This window comes from Oryctolagus cuniculus, chromosome 7 (assembly GCF_964237555.1).
Source record: "Oryctolagus cuniculus chromosome 7, mOryCun1.1, whole genome shotgun sequence".
Lineage (NCBI taxonomy): Eukaryota > Metazoa > Chordata > Mammalia > Lagomorpha > Leporidae > Oryctolagus > Oryctolagus cuniculus.
The window spans coordinates 129,825,124-129,840,003 of record NC_091438.1 but is presented as its reverse complement, the minus strand read 5'-3'; the positions used below and the strand labels follow the sequence as shown (position 1 = coordinate 129,840,003).

At 49.4% G+C, this 14,880-nt stretch overlaps 1 protein-coding gene across 13 annotated transcripts in view; it reads left to right on the top strand.

Annotated features, from left to right (window-relative positions):
* The window catches only part of CFAP57 (cilia and flagella associated protein 57), an 81,092-nt gene that overhangs the window by 10,803 nt on the left and 55,409 nt on the right, over positions 1 to 14,880 (top strand). For 8 of the 13 annotated variants that reach the window (XR_007923666.2, XR_007923667.2, XM_008265423.4 and 5 more), the window contains exons 3-6: positions 690 to 1,006; positions 3,865 to 4,151; positions 6,159 to 6,366; positions 10,673 to 10,825. Coding sequence is in view for 11 of the 13 variants with exons in the window: in XM_008265423.4 (XP_008263645.2) it covers positions 690 to 1,006; positions 3,865 to 4,151; positions 6,159 to 6,366; positions 10,673 to 10,825 (965 nt within the window). In the remaining 2 variants the exon portion in view is untranslated. Of the gene's footprint in view, positions 1 to 689; positions 1,050 to 3,864; positions 4,152 to 6,158; positions 6,367 to 10,672; positions 10,826 to 14,880 lie in introns of those variants that run through there. The other 5 variants (XM_070076991.1, XM_070076992.1, XM_051856614.2 and 2 more) reach the window with 4 other exon arrangements.

Below are 14,880 nucleotides of genomic sequence, written 5' to 3'. Positions count from 1 at the left end.
GCTCTGCTTTCTGGAGGACCGTGGCTGTGGCCTGCAGCCTCCTTGCTTCCTGGTTGGCAGAAGACTGCGGGGTCTGCCTGCAACACCTATAGATCCCAGCAAAGGGACTGAGTGCATCTGTCCCTGGTTTGCAGAAGACCACGGGTTTTATTGTGAAGCCGTTCCTGCAGCCTCTGCCCCCATCCTCTGGCCGAGGCTCGCCTGCTGTCCCGCAGATGCCCTGAGAGGAGTGCACGAGGCAGCAGCCAGCGTCTGGAGCAGAGGAGGAGTGTGAGGTGCTGGCCACTCATGGCAAAAAGGCCTCTGTGATGTGCCCCAACTGCCCCTCTAGGCCCATCTTCCGTCACCTGGCTCACGTGCACTCTTCAGCCATACGCCCCTGTGTGGTTCTTCCACCTGCTCTACCCTGTACAACATTCACATGCAGCTCGGGCTCTGCCTGCTACTACGCCCCTGCTGCCACCCCACCTCATCCACCTTCAGGAAGGGCTCAGACCTCTCCTGCCTCAGGCTCTCCAGGGTGCCTGTCCCAGTTGTCCTTGGGCCAAGGCACTGCCACGAACTGATGTTTACCACCCACGCGCCTTTCCCTACAGCATCAGCGGTGCCCACTGTCCTGTCTGGCTCGTGTTGAGCCCAGGTAAAAGCATGGTGGACCCTCATTTTCCCCTTTCACCTCTTGTTTGCAGGCTCAGACAAGAGCCAGGGCATGCTGGCCTTGTCCATCAGCCCCAATCGGCGATACCTGGCTATCTCGGAAACCGTGCAAGAAAAACCTGTCATCACCATTTACGAACTGTCATCTATCCCTTGCCGGAAGCGCAAAGTCCTTAGCAATTTTGATTTCCCAGTTCAGAAATTTATTAGCATGGCTTTTTCTCCAGACTCCAAATACCTGCTGGCTCAGACATCAGCCCCAGAGTCCAACCTTGTCTATTGGCTATGGGGAAAGCAGAAAGTCATGGCCATCATCAGAACTGACATTCAGAACAACCCCATCTATCAGGTACCTCTTAGCATAGCAAGTACCATGCAAACTGAGGAAAATGGTAAGAGCTATCTTTTATTGACTGCCTTCTGTGTAGCACTGTGCTGATTTCTTTCCTACATGCATTTTAGAAGTTAATCCTACAGCAACCACGTAAAGTGTGGGTGATCATTATCCCCATTTCACAGAGAGGGGAGCCGAGGTTCCACAAGATGAAGTGATAGCCAAGTTCCAAGAGGCAGTGCGGGGCAGAGCCGGGGTTCTCTGACTGTAGCTCTTTTGTCTCTGCTCTGGCCCAGAACTGCTTTCTGATCAGAGCTTGGGTAGATTCATAAAGCTTGCTTGCTGTCCTCATGGTCCTGGCCTCTTCCTGGCAGTATTTCTGAGCAGTAGGAAGGTTCCAGGAACATGGTGTAAAATGGCAGATCTATAGGAAGCTGTTGATGAAGTTGCAGTTATACTAGGAGAAGCATTTCCTATTGTGGTTTGAGGGCAAAGTGAAGACTTCTCAGGAGGCGGTTTGCTTCATGGGCAGGAGATCTAAGGAGGGGTTTTATCTTGATAGAGTCACCCCACTCTAGGATCTAGTACTCCATTCTACAAGTTCAACAATTCACTTATGTTCATGTTCAGAGATCCAAGCTAATCAGACATACTCAGTTATTCAACTCGTAAGAGGCTGATGTATAAACAACTACATCACAACAGTACACACATAATTTATCCTCCCTACTCCCCCTCCTGGTAATCAAAAAGTTAAGGGGTGAAATAGCAAACAGAAGGTGATCACAGATCTAGAACAAAAGCAGGTAGAGCCGAAAGGCTGTCTCATCCAGGCCATAGTAAGGCTGAAGAAGCAGCCTCATTGAGAGCACTGGGTACCTCCTCTCAAGGAGATTCAATAATCATTTATTTGATTTGCACTATAAAATTTTTTTTAAAAAGCCAGCACTGGGAATACATAGATGAAAAAGCCATAGAGGCTGGTGCTATGGCTCAGCAGGTTAAAGCCGTGGCCTGTAGCACCGGCATCCCCAGCCCATGCACTGGTTCAAGACCAAGCTGCTCCACTTCCAATCTGGTGCCCTGCACCTGGGAAATCAACAGAGGATGGCCCAGGTCCTTGGACCCCTGCACCCGTGTGGGAGACCTTGAAGAAGCTCCTGACTTCTGGCTCCTGGCTTCCACCTGGCCCAGCCCCAGTCGTTGCAGCCATATGGGAAGTGAACCAATGGATGGAAGATTCCTTCCCCCTCCTCCTTTCCCCCTCCTTTCTTCTCTCTTCTCTCTTTGTAACTTCTCTCTCTGGCACTCTGCCTGTCAAATAAATAAACCCCCTTTAAAAAAAAAAAAAAAAAAAGCCCCAACCCCTCAAGTGGGCCCCGTCTGACTGCCCATCACTATACGCTGGGATATGGGTGAAGGCTGAAGCAGCCCAGCTGGTGGAAGGCCACACAGCTTCCCCCAGCTTGTCTCTCTGCCCCGGACAGGACTATTCAAACTGCCAGGCCCCTGTTTTTCTGTTTCTGTAGCTGAGCTTTGTTACATTTCGTTGGCACAGAGTTTGGCTTTTGTCAAAACTTATCCTTCTGGGTTTTTGGAGCTTTATAGATTTCCTCTTTCAAGACTTAGGAGTAGGGGCCGGTGCTGTGGTGCAGCAGGTTAAAGCCCCAGCCTCTAGTGCCAGCATCCCATATGGGTGCCGGTTCAAGTCCAGGCTGCTCCTCTTCCAATCCAGCTCTCTGCTATGGCCTGGGAAAACAGTAGAAGATGGTCCAACTCCTTGGGCTCCTGCACCCTCATGAGAGACCCGGAAGAATCTCCTGGCTCCTGGCTCCTGGCTTTGGATCAGCTCAGCTCTGGCCATTGGTGGTCATTTGGGGGAATGTCCAGCAGAATGGAAGACCTCTCTCTGGCTCTACCTCTCTGTAACTCTTTCAAATAAATAATAAAATAATTCTTAAAAAAAAGACTTAGGAATCTTTAACACAAATATTAAATCCCGAAGTCTTGGAGCCAGCACTGTGGTGTAGCAGGTAAAGCTGCTACCTGCAATGTCAGCATCCCATGTAGGTGCCGTTTTGAGTCCCGGCTGCTCCACTTCCAATCCAGCTCTCTGATATGCCCTGGGAAAGCAGTAGAAAATGGCCCAAATCAACACGGAAGATGCTCCTGGCTCCTGGCTTCTGATCAGTGTAGCTCTAGCTGTTGCAGTCATCTGGGGAATGAACCAGCAGATGGAAGACCTCCTTCCCTCCCTCCCTCCCTCCCTCCCTCCCCACCCCGTGCCTCTGCCTCTCTGTAACTCTTTCAAATAAATAAATAAATCTTTAAAAATAAATAAGTAAATCCCAAAGTCTTAAATTGATTGTACCAGGGGAGGACATGTGATCAAATTACAATGTCTAGGAAATAATGGGACGTCCTTGGGTGTTGGGGCAATGCTCTCGGTAAGGAGTTCCTAGGAGAGGGTTGGTTATAATAGCCTGAGTCAGGCTTCATCATTCTCTCTTCTTCCTGGCTTATCATGGGGTCCCTCCTCTGCATATGCTGTGTCATTGCTGTCCCTCATCCAGACTAGTGGGGCCTGACCAATCTTAGACTGTGAACCTCCGAAACCATGAGCTAAATAAACTTCCTTCTTTCCTAAGTGGCTTCCCCCATGTATTACAGTGATGAAAAGCTGATTATTAGAGGGCCCCACAAATATAATGAATGTAGATGTGTGTCCTTATCAAATGTGGTATAAAATTAAATGATTTAGTGATCTGTAAAGGACATTGTGAGCTACTTAAAATAAATGTTAATTAGTAAGGTGAGAAATAATCCCATCAAGATTAATTTTATTTTTTCTTTTGTTTATCCACGTCTTACAGGTGAGCTTCAATCCCCAGGATAACACACAGGTTTGTGTCACCGGAAATGGGATATTTAAGCTTCTCCGTTTCACTGAGGGAACTCTGAAGCAAACCAATTTTCAGAGAGGAGAACCACAGAACTATCTAGCCCACGCCTGGGTGTCTGAGGACAGGATTATCGTTGGCACTGACACAGGCAAGCTCTTCCTCTTTGAATCTGGAGATCAGCGCTGGGAAACAAGTATCATGGTCAAGGAGGCCACCAGTGGCTCAAAGAGCCTGGATATCATCCAGGAGTCAGAGAGGTAATGGCACCCTCTGGGCTGGATCCCGCACACCCACTGTGCTAGCAGCTGTGCCCAGGAAGCTGCGTTTTTAAAAACCATTCTACTTAAAAGTCTACTGTGTTCATTTCCCCTTTTTCTGTATAATGTTCCTCCACATCCAAACACAGACTTGATGGGACCATAGCCTAGATGCAAGCCTTTTTATTATTTTTTTTAATATTTATGTATTTATTTGAAAGGCAGAGTTACAGAGGGGCAGAGGCAGAGAGAGAGAGAGAGAGAGGTCTTCCATCTGCTGGTTCACTCCCCAATTGGCCGCAATGTCCAGAGCTGGGCCAATCTGAAGCCAGAAGCCAGGAGCTTCTTCCTGGTTTCCCATGTGGGTGCAGGGGCCCAAGGCCTTGAGGCATCTTCCACTGCTTTCTCAGACCGTAACAGAGAGCTGGATCAGAAGTGGAGCAACCAGGACTCGAACTGGTGCCCATATGTGATGCCGGCACTGCAGGCAGCGGCTTTATCTGCTATACCACGGTGCCAGCCCCAAGATAGAAGTCTTTTTTATTTTTATACCTAATCTCATTTTATAGCCATTTTAGTATGACTAGTCTTCAAAATTATACTTTTCCAAAAATACATTTTCTAATGGCTGCCTAAGTTACTGTATTGATTATGGTAATGTCCACTGGGCCCTTGCAGCGTGTAAAACATCTTGCTGGGTGCAGGGGATCCAGGTCCTCAAGGAACATACCATCCACTGGGAAGCGGCAGACCAGCAAAGTACGAGAAGTTGTGAGTAAACCTAGTAGAAGCGTGAGGAGTCAGGTGGGGCCTCAGGCGGGAGTGCTCTGTTTTACCACTGTCATAACCGGAAATAACTGTACCTCACATGTGCTGGGTGCAGCCCCACCTGTACCCAACACTCTTTCAACTTTCCTTATTTGTTCCCATTTGAGTCCTCCCCTGCACGATGCATATCACTATCATACATATTTTATAGACCAGGAAACAGGTTAAGTGACTCACTCAAGATCACAGCACCATTACCTGGCAGAATCAGTATTCAGACTCAGATCTAGCAACCTCTGCAACCTGAGCCCTCAACCCAGTGGCATCCAGTGGCTCCTCCCTCAGTGACTTCCCACCCTCCGCTCCTTCGCTGTGCCCCCATACAACTCCTCTCGGGTCGTGGTGTCGGAGGCGCATCCAGTGTGCAGTGTGCAGTGGGCTCAGGGCTCCCGGAACAAAGGCCAGATCCCTTCGCTTAGCCCACACATCCCCGCTGTGCTCACCCTTCTTTATATCCGGGGCATCTGCTCTCACCTCTCGCCGCACACCCTCTGTGCAGACTCGCTTCCAGGCCTGGCGGTGTGCAGTTCCCCGTGTCCCCCTGTCTGTCCTGTCTGTCCTGCAGGTCCCAGCTCGCAGCCTCTGCTCATCTCAGAACCGTGCCCCTCCTCTGTCCCTGTCCTCAGAAAACCCCTGTTACCTGCTGACCAGCTACTCCCATCCCACTCAGCTGTCCCCTAACAGCTATGCCTTGGTCCATAAGCTTCTCAGGACAAGAACCGTGTCAGTCTTATTTACCATTGTTGCACAGAGCTGTTAACACAGTCTAACTCCAAATAAGAATTTAGAGAAAGGTAAGAATATTTAATGTATGAATCTATGAAAGGCAATGGAGACCTGGATTCAGACCTCAGCTCTGCCACTTAGTAGTTGGATGATGTCAGTAAAACCACTCTGAACCGCCTCCTTCAAAGCACAGTGGGGGCTGAGCGTCCTCTGACAACGTGGCCATCACTGCCGTAACACACAGGGTTGTGAAACATCCCGTACATGTGTAGCCTGCTGGTCTCCTCTTGTCGGAGTTGGCGCCCGCAGGCCGAGGGGCAGCATTTGCCTGGGGGAGCAGGGATCACCGGGTGGCTTCTCCTCCACCCAAGGGCGCCCTCTTTCTCACCCCGAGCAGAATTCAGCCCCATGGAATTGGCTGTGAAAACTGTGGATGCTGTTTTCCTTTTCCAGCCTGATCGAATTCCCGCCAGCCAGTTCCCCAGTCCCTTCATACGAGCAGATCCTGACGGCCAGCAACTACAGCCAGCTCTCCATGCCCCAGGTGTTTGCCATTGCAGCCTATTCCAAGGGGTTCGCCTGCTCGGCTGGGCCGGGGAGAGTGCTGCTGTTTGAGAAGATAGAAGAGAAGGATTTTTACCGGGAGAGCAGGGAAATCCGGGTAAGGAGGGGAGAGGGGAAAGGCGCAGGAGCAGGGTCGCCCCCTTGCCGTCGGTGCTCCGGCAGCAGGGGCTCTGACAAGGCACTGAGGGGGCAGAGGGCAGCAGCATTGGGCACAGATGGTGGTGACTGGCGATGCCCGTCCCGGGGGAGGTTTTAGCGTGAGGTGGATATGTTTGGGTTTTTTTCTTTCTTTTTAAAAACATTATCTATTTATTTGAAAGAGTAACAGAAGGAGAGGGAGAGAGAGCTCTTCCATATGCTGGTTTACCCCCCAATGGCCACAATAGCTAGCTTTGGGCCAGGCTGAAGCCAGGAGGCAGGAACTCCACCTGCGGCTCCCACGTGGGTGACAGGGACTCAAGCACTTGGGCCATCGTCCCCTACCTTTTCAGACAGCGATAGCAGGGGCTGGATTGGAACAGAGCAGCTGGCACTCAAAGCAGCACTCTGGTGTGGGACGCCAGCATTGCAAGCTGTGGCCTGACCCCCTGTGCCTCAATGCTTTACCCCACTTTGGGGTTTAGAAGTAGGAAGATATGGGTTTGAGTCCTGGGAGATAACTTCGGCACGTTCTATTTCCTGTGTCCCCTCCGTGTTCCCGTAGCCTCTGTTTGTTATGGCCTGTGTGGATGTTGAGTGCCCAGCAGACCTCCTGGCACATCGTCCGTCAGCCTTCAGCCGTTGGGTGTGGAATAAATGATACACAAGGTGGTGTGGAAGGGGTTGGGGAGGGTCAGGAAGGCTTCCCAGCATTGATGGGAATGTTCGAGGAAGGGTCCTAGAAGGTGGAGAACTTCTGACTGCAGGAAACGAATTAGGAACTCCCCTTGGAGGGAACAGCGTAAGCAAAGACACCACTGAGGGGGCCATGTTCTGTCCCCAGTGGACAGGGGCTGAAGTCACTTGGAGGAAAAAGAAGGGCGCGGAGGCTGGGGAGAGAGCTCAGACGCCAGCCTCAGGGCTGTGTGTGGAACTAGCAGGCGCCCTGCCGGGGTTTTGAGCAGAAGGGCCTACGCGTAAGGAATCTGCCCCTGATACCTGGTTGGACTGACTCTAGAGGCACTGGACGCGAGGGGGTTAGAAGCGAGGGAGTCAGACTGGGGCTGTGGGGCTGGATCTCGCACACCCGTGTCTCTGCATTGAGAAAATAACCCAATCTCCCAATACTAAAAGGATGAAAGGACAGCCCAGCCAGACCACCGTGGGCAGGGCTTGGCCACTCGGTGCTCAGTGAATGGTAGAAGTGCTCCTATTTGGAATTGGTGAAGAGAGTCTATGGGACCAGCTTTGTGACATAGCAGGTAAAGCTATGTGGTGCTGGCATCCTGGATGGGCACCATTTGTGTCCCAGCTGCTCTACTTCTGATCCAGCTCCCTGCTAGTGGCCTGGGGAAAGCAGCAGAGGATGGCCCAAGTGTTTGCACCCCTACACCCATGTTGGAAACCTGGAAGAAGCTCCTGGCTCCTGGCTTCGGCCTGGGCTAACCCTGGCCATTACTACCATGTGGGAAGTGAACTGTTGGATGGAAGATCTCTTTTTCTCTCTCCCTCCCACTCTCTGTAACTCTGACTTTCAAATAAATAAATAAACCTATAAAAAAGGAGAGAGAGAGAGAGTTTATTAGTGAAGTCAGGAAGTAGTAAGGTGTAAGATCAGGGCAGTGAGTAGCAGGGGAAGTGGGGCAGAGAGCCTTTGTGAAGGTTAAGTCTCTAGGACTTTCCCTAAGGAGCTATGGGAGGTCATGGACATGGGACGCTCAGAGATAGCTCCCAGGCATTAGGGCCGGATGTCCAGGAACGGACCAGCTGTAGGGAAGCTGGGTAAGAGCAGAGTAGCTGGGACTGATGGGAAGAAGGCAGAAGCAGTGTGAGTTTATTTTTGCTCATAAAACAATTAATTCTTACTGTTTATCTTATGCCAAGCTCTGTGGTAGATGCTGGGAGTGCAGTGGGGGAAACCAACACACCAAGAGCCTGCCCTCACTGCTCAGTCAAGAAGCAGAGAAACACAGGAATCAGTTGTCAGGTGGAGATGAACACGGTGAAGAAAATCAGCTAGAAAGAGGACAGGGAGCGAGAGGGCATTCTGGTCCGGCAGGAGTAGAGGAGGAGGGGCCGGTGCTGTGACACAGGGGGTTGAGCCCCTATGGGCACTAGTTCGAGGCCCTGCTGCTCCACTTCCGATCCAGCTCCCTGCCAGTGCCCATGGAAAAGCAGCAGAGCTTGGGCCCCAGTACCCACATGAGAGACCCGGGATGAAAATCCTGGCTTCAGCCTGGCCTAGCACTGGGGGGTGAAGCAGCAAATGGAAGGTCTCTCTCTCGCTCCCTCTCTCTCTCTCTCTCTCCCTCCCTCTCCCTCTCCCTCTCTCCCCCTCCCCCCCTCCCCCTTCTCCCCCCCTTCTGTGTTACTCTGCTTTTCAAATGAATAAATCAGTCTTTTTTTAAAAAATGATGGGAGGAGCCTTGCTAATAAGGAAGTGGACTTTTGAGCAGAGACCCAGATCAAGTGAGGCTGCTGGAAACATGGATTTATGGTTTGGGAATGGGAATGGGATCAATACACACACATACACACACACACACACACACACACACACCAGAGAGAGAGAGCGAGCAAGCGAGCTTAGCATTATAATCATTTGTACTGCCGTTGTTTTCTTTAGCACACTCATATTAAGTAAAATCCCTGAAAGATAAACTACGGAGGGGGTGGAAAAAGACTGGGGCCAAGCCTGGGAACTTCCTGATGTGGAGGCTGCTGCAGGGTGAGAGCCAGCGAGGATCCCGAGAAGCAGCGGTGGTTCGTTCATTCACTCTTTCTCCATATCCATTGTGCACCTTCCCTGACAGAACCCACGCTGGCACCTAAGACAGGGGTCAGACCCGGCCTCTTGCCCGCAGGAGCTCACTGATGCTGGAGAGAACGACCGTGTGCCGGGCACTGCTGGAAGCCCTGGGCCACAGCAGGGAGACAAGATGGACAAGGTCTTTGGTCTGAGGGCTCCCACTCTACACCGTGTGGCAAACCTGACCACAGTGGGTGCACCTAGAGGCCAGCAGCACCCACGCGGCCCACACTTCCCAGAGGCTGTACTGTCCTAGGGTGCAAGGATGTTGGCTCCGTGAAGAGGCTCGGGTACACAGAAAGACAGGACTCCAAGCCCAGGGAGGGAGGCATGCGGCCCAGGGAGCTGAGCAGCAGCGGCGGGGCTGCCTCACTGCCAAAGGCTCCAGGCAAGTCCAGAGGATGAGGGCAGAGAAGCTACCTTTGGCCTCGGTGATAAGGGAGTTTCTGATCTTTGTGAGGACAGTTTCAGAAATGGTGCAGTGGAAGCCAGAATCTAAAGAATTAAGAAGCTGAGTGCGAGGTAAGGAAGTGAAAAGGTGGGCACCTTTCAGGAAGTTTGGTTGTTGGTGGAAGACCAGTGGCAAGGAAATCTAGTTTTATAACTTCTGCGTTGGATGTTAGGAACCAATGTGAAGAGGGAACTGCTGGCGGGAGCTGTGGGGCCCCTTCTCTCTCCTCTGCCCTGCCAGCCACCCAATGTGGTTGCCAGGCCGTCACATAGCCCTCTGCTGCCCTCAAGTGTGCACCAGTGTACTCAATGCCAGGGGACCTCATGCCTTGGGCTTCCAGCAGGTGGCAATAATGGGATGGTTGGACTGATTGATTCTTAAATTTTTACTTAGTTTATTTTACTTGAAAGAGGCAGGCAGAGGAGAGAGCAAGTACATGCAAGATCTTCCATTCATTGTTTCACTCCCCAGATGCCTACAACAGCCAGAGCAGAGCCAAACCAAAGCCGGGAGCCCAGAACTCAATCCGAGTCTCCCACATGGGTGGCAGGGACTCAAGTACTTGAGCCATCATCTGCTGCCTTCCAGGGTGTGCATTAGCAGGAAATTGGATCATGAGTAGCCAGGACTTGAACCAGGCACTGTGATATGGGAGGTGGGCATCCCACTCAGGGACTTAACCACTGGGCCCAATACCCACCCTAAGAGTGGGATTTAAATGCTCACTCTAAATTTGGGAGGGGGGTCTCTAATCGAAATGTATAGATTGATCGTTGGTCACATTTGCTGCTGTCTTATTATTTAGCCACTAATCACTTAACGGGGAATACATGGTGGTATTGAAAACTCAAAGACAGAGTCAGCTCCAACCCTCCCTTCACACCTGAGGCGGCTCCAGGAAGCATCCTGGACTAGGGGGTCTGTAAACCAGCAGAAAACTCCAGAAGCCTAAGCTATGCCTGATGATGTGGGGACGGTACTGACGCTGCTTTGCATCTTGGGCAGATCCCTGTGGACCCACAGAGCAATGACCCGAGTCAGTCCGACAAGCAGGACATTCTCTGCATGTGCTTCAGCCCCTCGGAGGAGACCCTGGTTGCCAGCACCAGCAAGAACCAACTCTACAGCATCACCATGTCCCTGACAGAGATCAGCAAAGTGAGTCTCCCCCAGCAGCGCCTCCTTCCAGAACAGTTCTGTGCACCTGGCGGAGGCTGGTCACCTTGGGGACAGATTTAATGCAAATGAGCTGAGGCTGGGCTGCTTCACCTGCTTCATAACAGAGCAAAAGAAACTCTCGGCCGGCGCCACGGCTCACTAGGCTAATCCTCCGCCTGTGGCACTGGCACACGGGTTCTAGTCCTGGTTGGGGCGCCGGATTCTGTCCCGGTTGCTCCTCTTCCAGTCCAGCTCTCTGCTGTGGCCCAGGAGGGCAGTGGAGGATGGCCCAAGTGCTTGGGCCCTGCACCCGCATGAGAGACCAGGAGGAAGCACCTGGCTCCTGGCTTCAGATCGGTACAGCACTGGCCGTAGCGGCCATTGGGGGGGTGAACCAACAGAAAGAAGACCTTTCTCTCTGTCTCTCTCTCACTGTCTATAACTCTACCTGTCAAATAAAAATAATAATAACAATAAAAATAAAGAAACTCTTGGGTGTTCATGCAGGTGCACTCTGAGACACCCGGTGGGGCTGTGATGGCTGCAGCCGCTTTGGGTCACATTGATGTTGTCTTACTGAATTTAAATCTTACAGTTCAATTATACTTGAGGCATTTAATCTGTTGTTTTATTTGTGTGCACAAAGATGTACGTATGAAAAGCTTATTGCTGCTCTTGTGTTATTTGGGAATAACAAGTACACTGCAGAGGTCACAACCCAAAAGCACTGTTAACACACAGATCGCCTTGGACTTAGGAAAGGGACACTTTGCCAGTAAGGTACTGCAATTTCCAGTTTGCATGCACCTAAGGGCATGAATTAAAAATGGGTAATACAAAATTTGACAAAACAGGGAAAAGAAACCCTCTATAATCATAGCAGGAGATTTCATGTCTTTCTCAGTAATTGGTATGTTTAAATAATAGCTTTATTGAGTTACATTTATATAATTACACTAGTAATTATTGTATTTTTTAAAAGATTTTATTTATTTGTTTGAGAGGTAGAGTTACAGACAGTGAGAGGGAGAGACAGAGAGAAAGGTCTTCCTTCCGTTGGTTCACTCCCCAAATGGCCGCAACAACCGGCGCTGCGCCGATCCAAAGCCAGGAACTAGGAGCTTCTTCTAGGTCTCCCACATGGGTGCAGGGGCCCAAGCAGTTGGTCCATCTTCTGCTGCTATTCCAGGCCATAGCTGAGAGCTGGATTGGAAGAGGAGCAGCCGGGACTAGAACCGGCACCCATATGGGATGCCAGCGCCACAGGTGGAGGATTAACCTACTGTGCCATGGCGCCGGCCCCTATTGTATGTTTTAACATACAGTTAATCTGTTTGCAAAGTGCAACTTAATGAGTTTTAGTATATTCAGAATGGCATGCAGCCATTACCACAATCATTTTTAGAGCATTTTCATCATCTCAAAAAAGGAAGGAAGGAAGGAAGGGAGGGAGGTTGGGGGAGGGGGATGGAAGGAAACCACCATTCTCTTGAGCTATTATCCCTCCTCTCCTGTCCACCCACCTGCCCCAGGCCTAAGCAACCACTAGTCTACCTTATGTCTTTATAGATTTGCCTATTCTGGACATTTCATATAAATGGAATTATACAATAAAAACATGTATGATTTCAGAGTTCTGCCATATTGTAGCATATATCAGAACTTTATTCCCTTTTTATGGCCAAATATTCTATTGTATGAATACATCAAAATTTTGTATAACTATGCATTAATTTTGGACATTTGGGTTTTTCTCATCTATTGGCTATTATGAGTACTGCTGCTATAAACATTCCTACACTAGCTTTTATGTAGAAATATATTTTCATATCTCTTCTTAGTAGTGGAGGATAGTAACTCCATGTTAAATCATTTGAGGAACTGTCAGAATGTCTTCCAAAGTGGCTGTACCATTTTATATTCCCATAAGCAGTGGATGAGGGCTCTGATTTCTCTATATGCTTGCCAACACTTACTATTATCTCACTTTTGATTACAGCCATCCCGGTGGGGGTAAAGTGGCATCTCATGATTCTTTTTATTTATTTATTTTTATTTATTTGGAAAGCAGTGTGATACAGAAAGAAACAGAGAAAGAAATCTTCCATCTGCCAGGTGACTCCCCAAATGCCCATAATAGCTGGGACTCAGCCAGGCAAAACCAGAACCCAGGAACTCCATCTGGGTCTCCCACATGGGCGGCAGGAACCTAAGTACTTGAGTCATCAGCCACAGCTTCTCAGGGACGTTAGCAGTAAGCTGGATCAGAAATGCTAGTACCTGGGACTCAAATCGAGTACTCTGATATGGGGTGTGGGCATCCCAAGCAATAGCTTAACCTGCCAATGCTACAGCTCCTGCCCCGTCTCTTGATTTTTATTTGCCTGGTAGTGATGATGTTGAACATATTTTCACATGCATTTGGCTATTTAGAGAATATATAGTCTGGTGCTGATTTAAAAAATTGCTCAACTACGTTGCGGCACAGTGGGTTAAGCTGCTGTTGTGATATCAAGGTGGTGGTTTGAGTCCTGGCTGCTCTGCTTCTGATCCAGCTTCCTGCCACTGCACCTGGTAAAGCAGCAGAAGGTGACCCAAGTGCCTGGGCCCCTGCCATCCATGTGAGAGACCAGGATGGAGTTCTTGACTCCTGGCTTCAACCTGGCCCAGACCTGGCTGTTGTGACCATTTGGGGAGTGAACCAGCAGATGGAAGCTCGCTCTCTCTCTCTCTCTTTCCTCCACTTTCTTTCTCCCCCTCTCTCTCCCCTTTCTGTCTCTTGCTCTGCCTTTCAAATAGATAACTAAATCTTTTCTAAAAATTTCATTATTTTCCTTTTCATTATTGAATTGTAAGAGTCTCATTATTCAAGACACAGTCCCTTATATTGAGACTTGCAAGTACTTTGTTGTAAGAGTTTGTCTTCACTTTCTTGATAGTATCCTTTCACGTACAAATGTTTTTAAGTTTTATGAAATCTAATTTGTCCATTTGTATCTTCTGGGTTAACCTTTGGGTGCTGTATTTAACATTCAGGGCCAACACTAACGGCTTACTGGAGTTTCCTGCAAGTGAGCAGTTGTTGTCTTCATGATGCTTTCCAAATGCTCTTGTGTTTGACTTGCAGCAGTTTTTACCATGATGTGACTACTTTGGATCTCTCCATGTTCCTCCTACTTGGAGTTTATTGAATTTTCTGTGTGTATAGTGTACAACAGTGTTTTCCGTAAGTTTAGGATGTTTTCTCATTATTATTCAAAGATTTTTTGGGCTCCTTTCTCTTTTTCCTCTCCTTCTAATCACTTTATACGTAAGTTGGTGTGCTTATTGGTGGCCCTCATTTATCTGAGGCTCTGCTCATTTTTCTTTTTTTTCTCCCAGCTCTTCAGATTGCATAATATTAATTGACTTTCAGGTATACGAATTCTTCTGTCAGTTCAGTTCTGGTCTTGAGTCCCTCTAGTGGATTTTCCATTTCAGTCACTGTACTTTGTAATCCCAGAATTTCTAGTTTTTATACACTATCTGCACCTTTATTGGTAAGATCCCTTTATTGTTCTCTATTTGATGGGCTTCATTCTTTGTATATATTTACAGTGATTACTTTAAAGCCTTTGTCTTTTTTAAAAACTTTTTGTTTTATTTATTTATTTGAAAGAGTTACACAGAGAAAGAAGGAGAGGCAGAGAGAGAGAGAGAGAGAGAGAGAGAGAGGTCTTCCATCTGCTGACTCACTCCCCAGATGGCCACAACAGCTGGAACTATGCCGATCTGAAGCCAGGAGCCAGGAGTTTCCTCAGGGTCTCCCACATGGGTGCAGGGGCCCTCCACTGCTCTCCCAGGCCACAGCAGAGAGCTGAATCAGAAGAGGAGCAGCCAGGGGCTGGCGCTGTGGCAGAGTGGGTTAACGCCCTGACCTGAAGCACCGGCATCCCATATGGGCACTGGTTCGAAACCTGGCTGCTCCATTTCCTGTCTAGCTCTTTGCTATGGCCCCGGAAAGCAGTAGAACATGGCCCAAGTCCTTGGGCCCCTGCACCCACGTGGGAGACCCA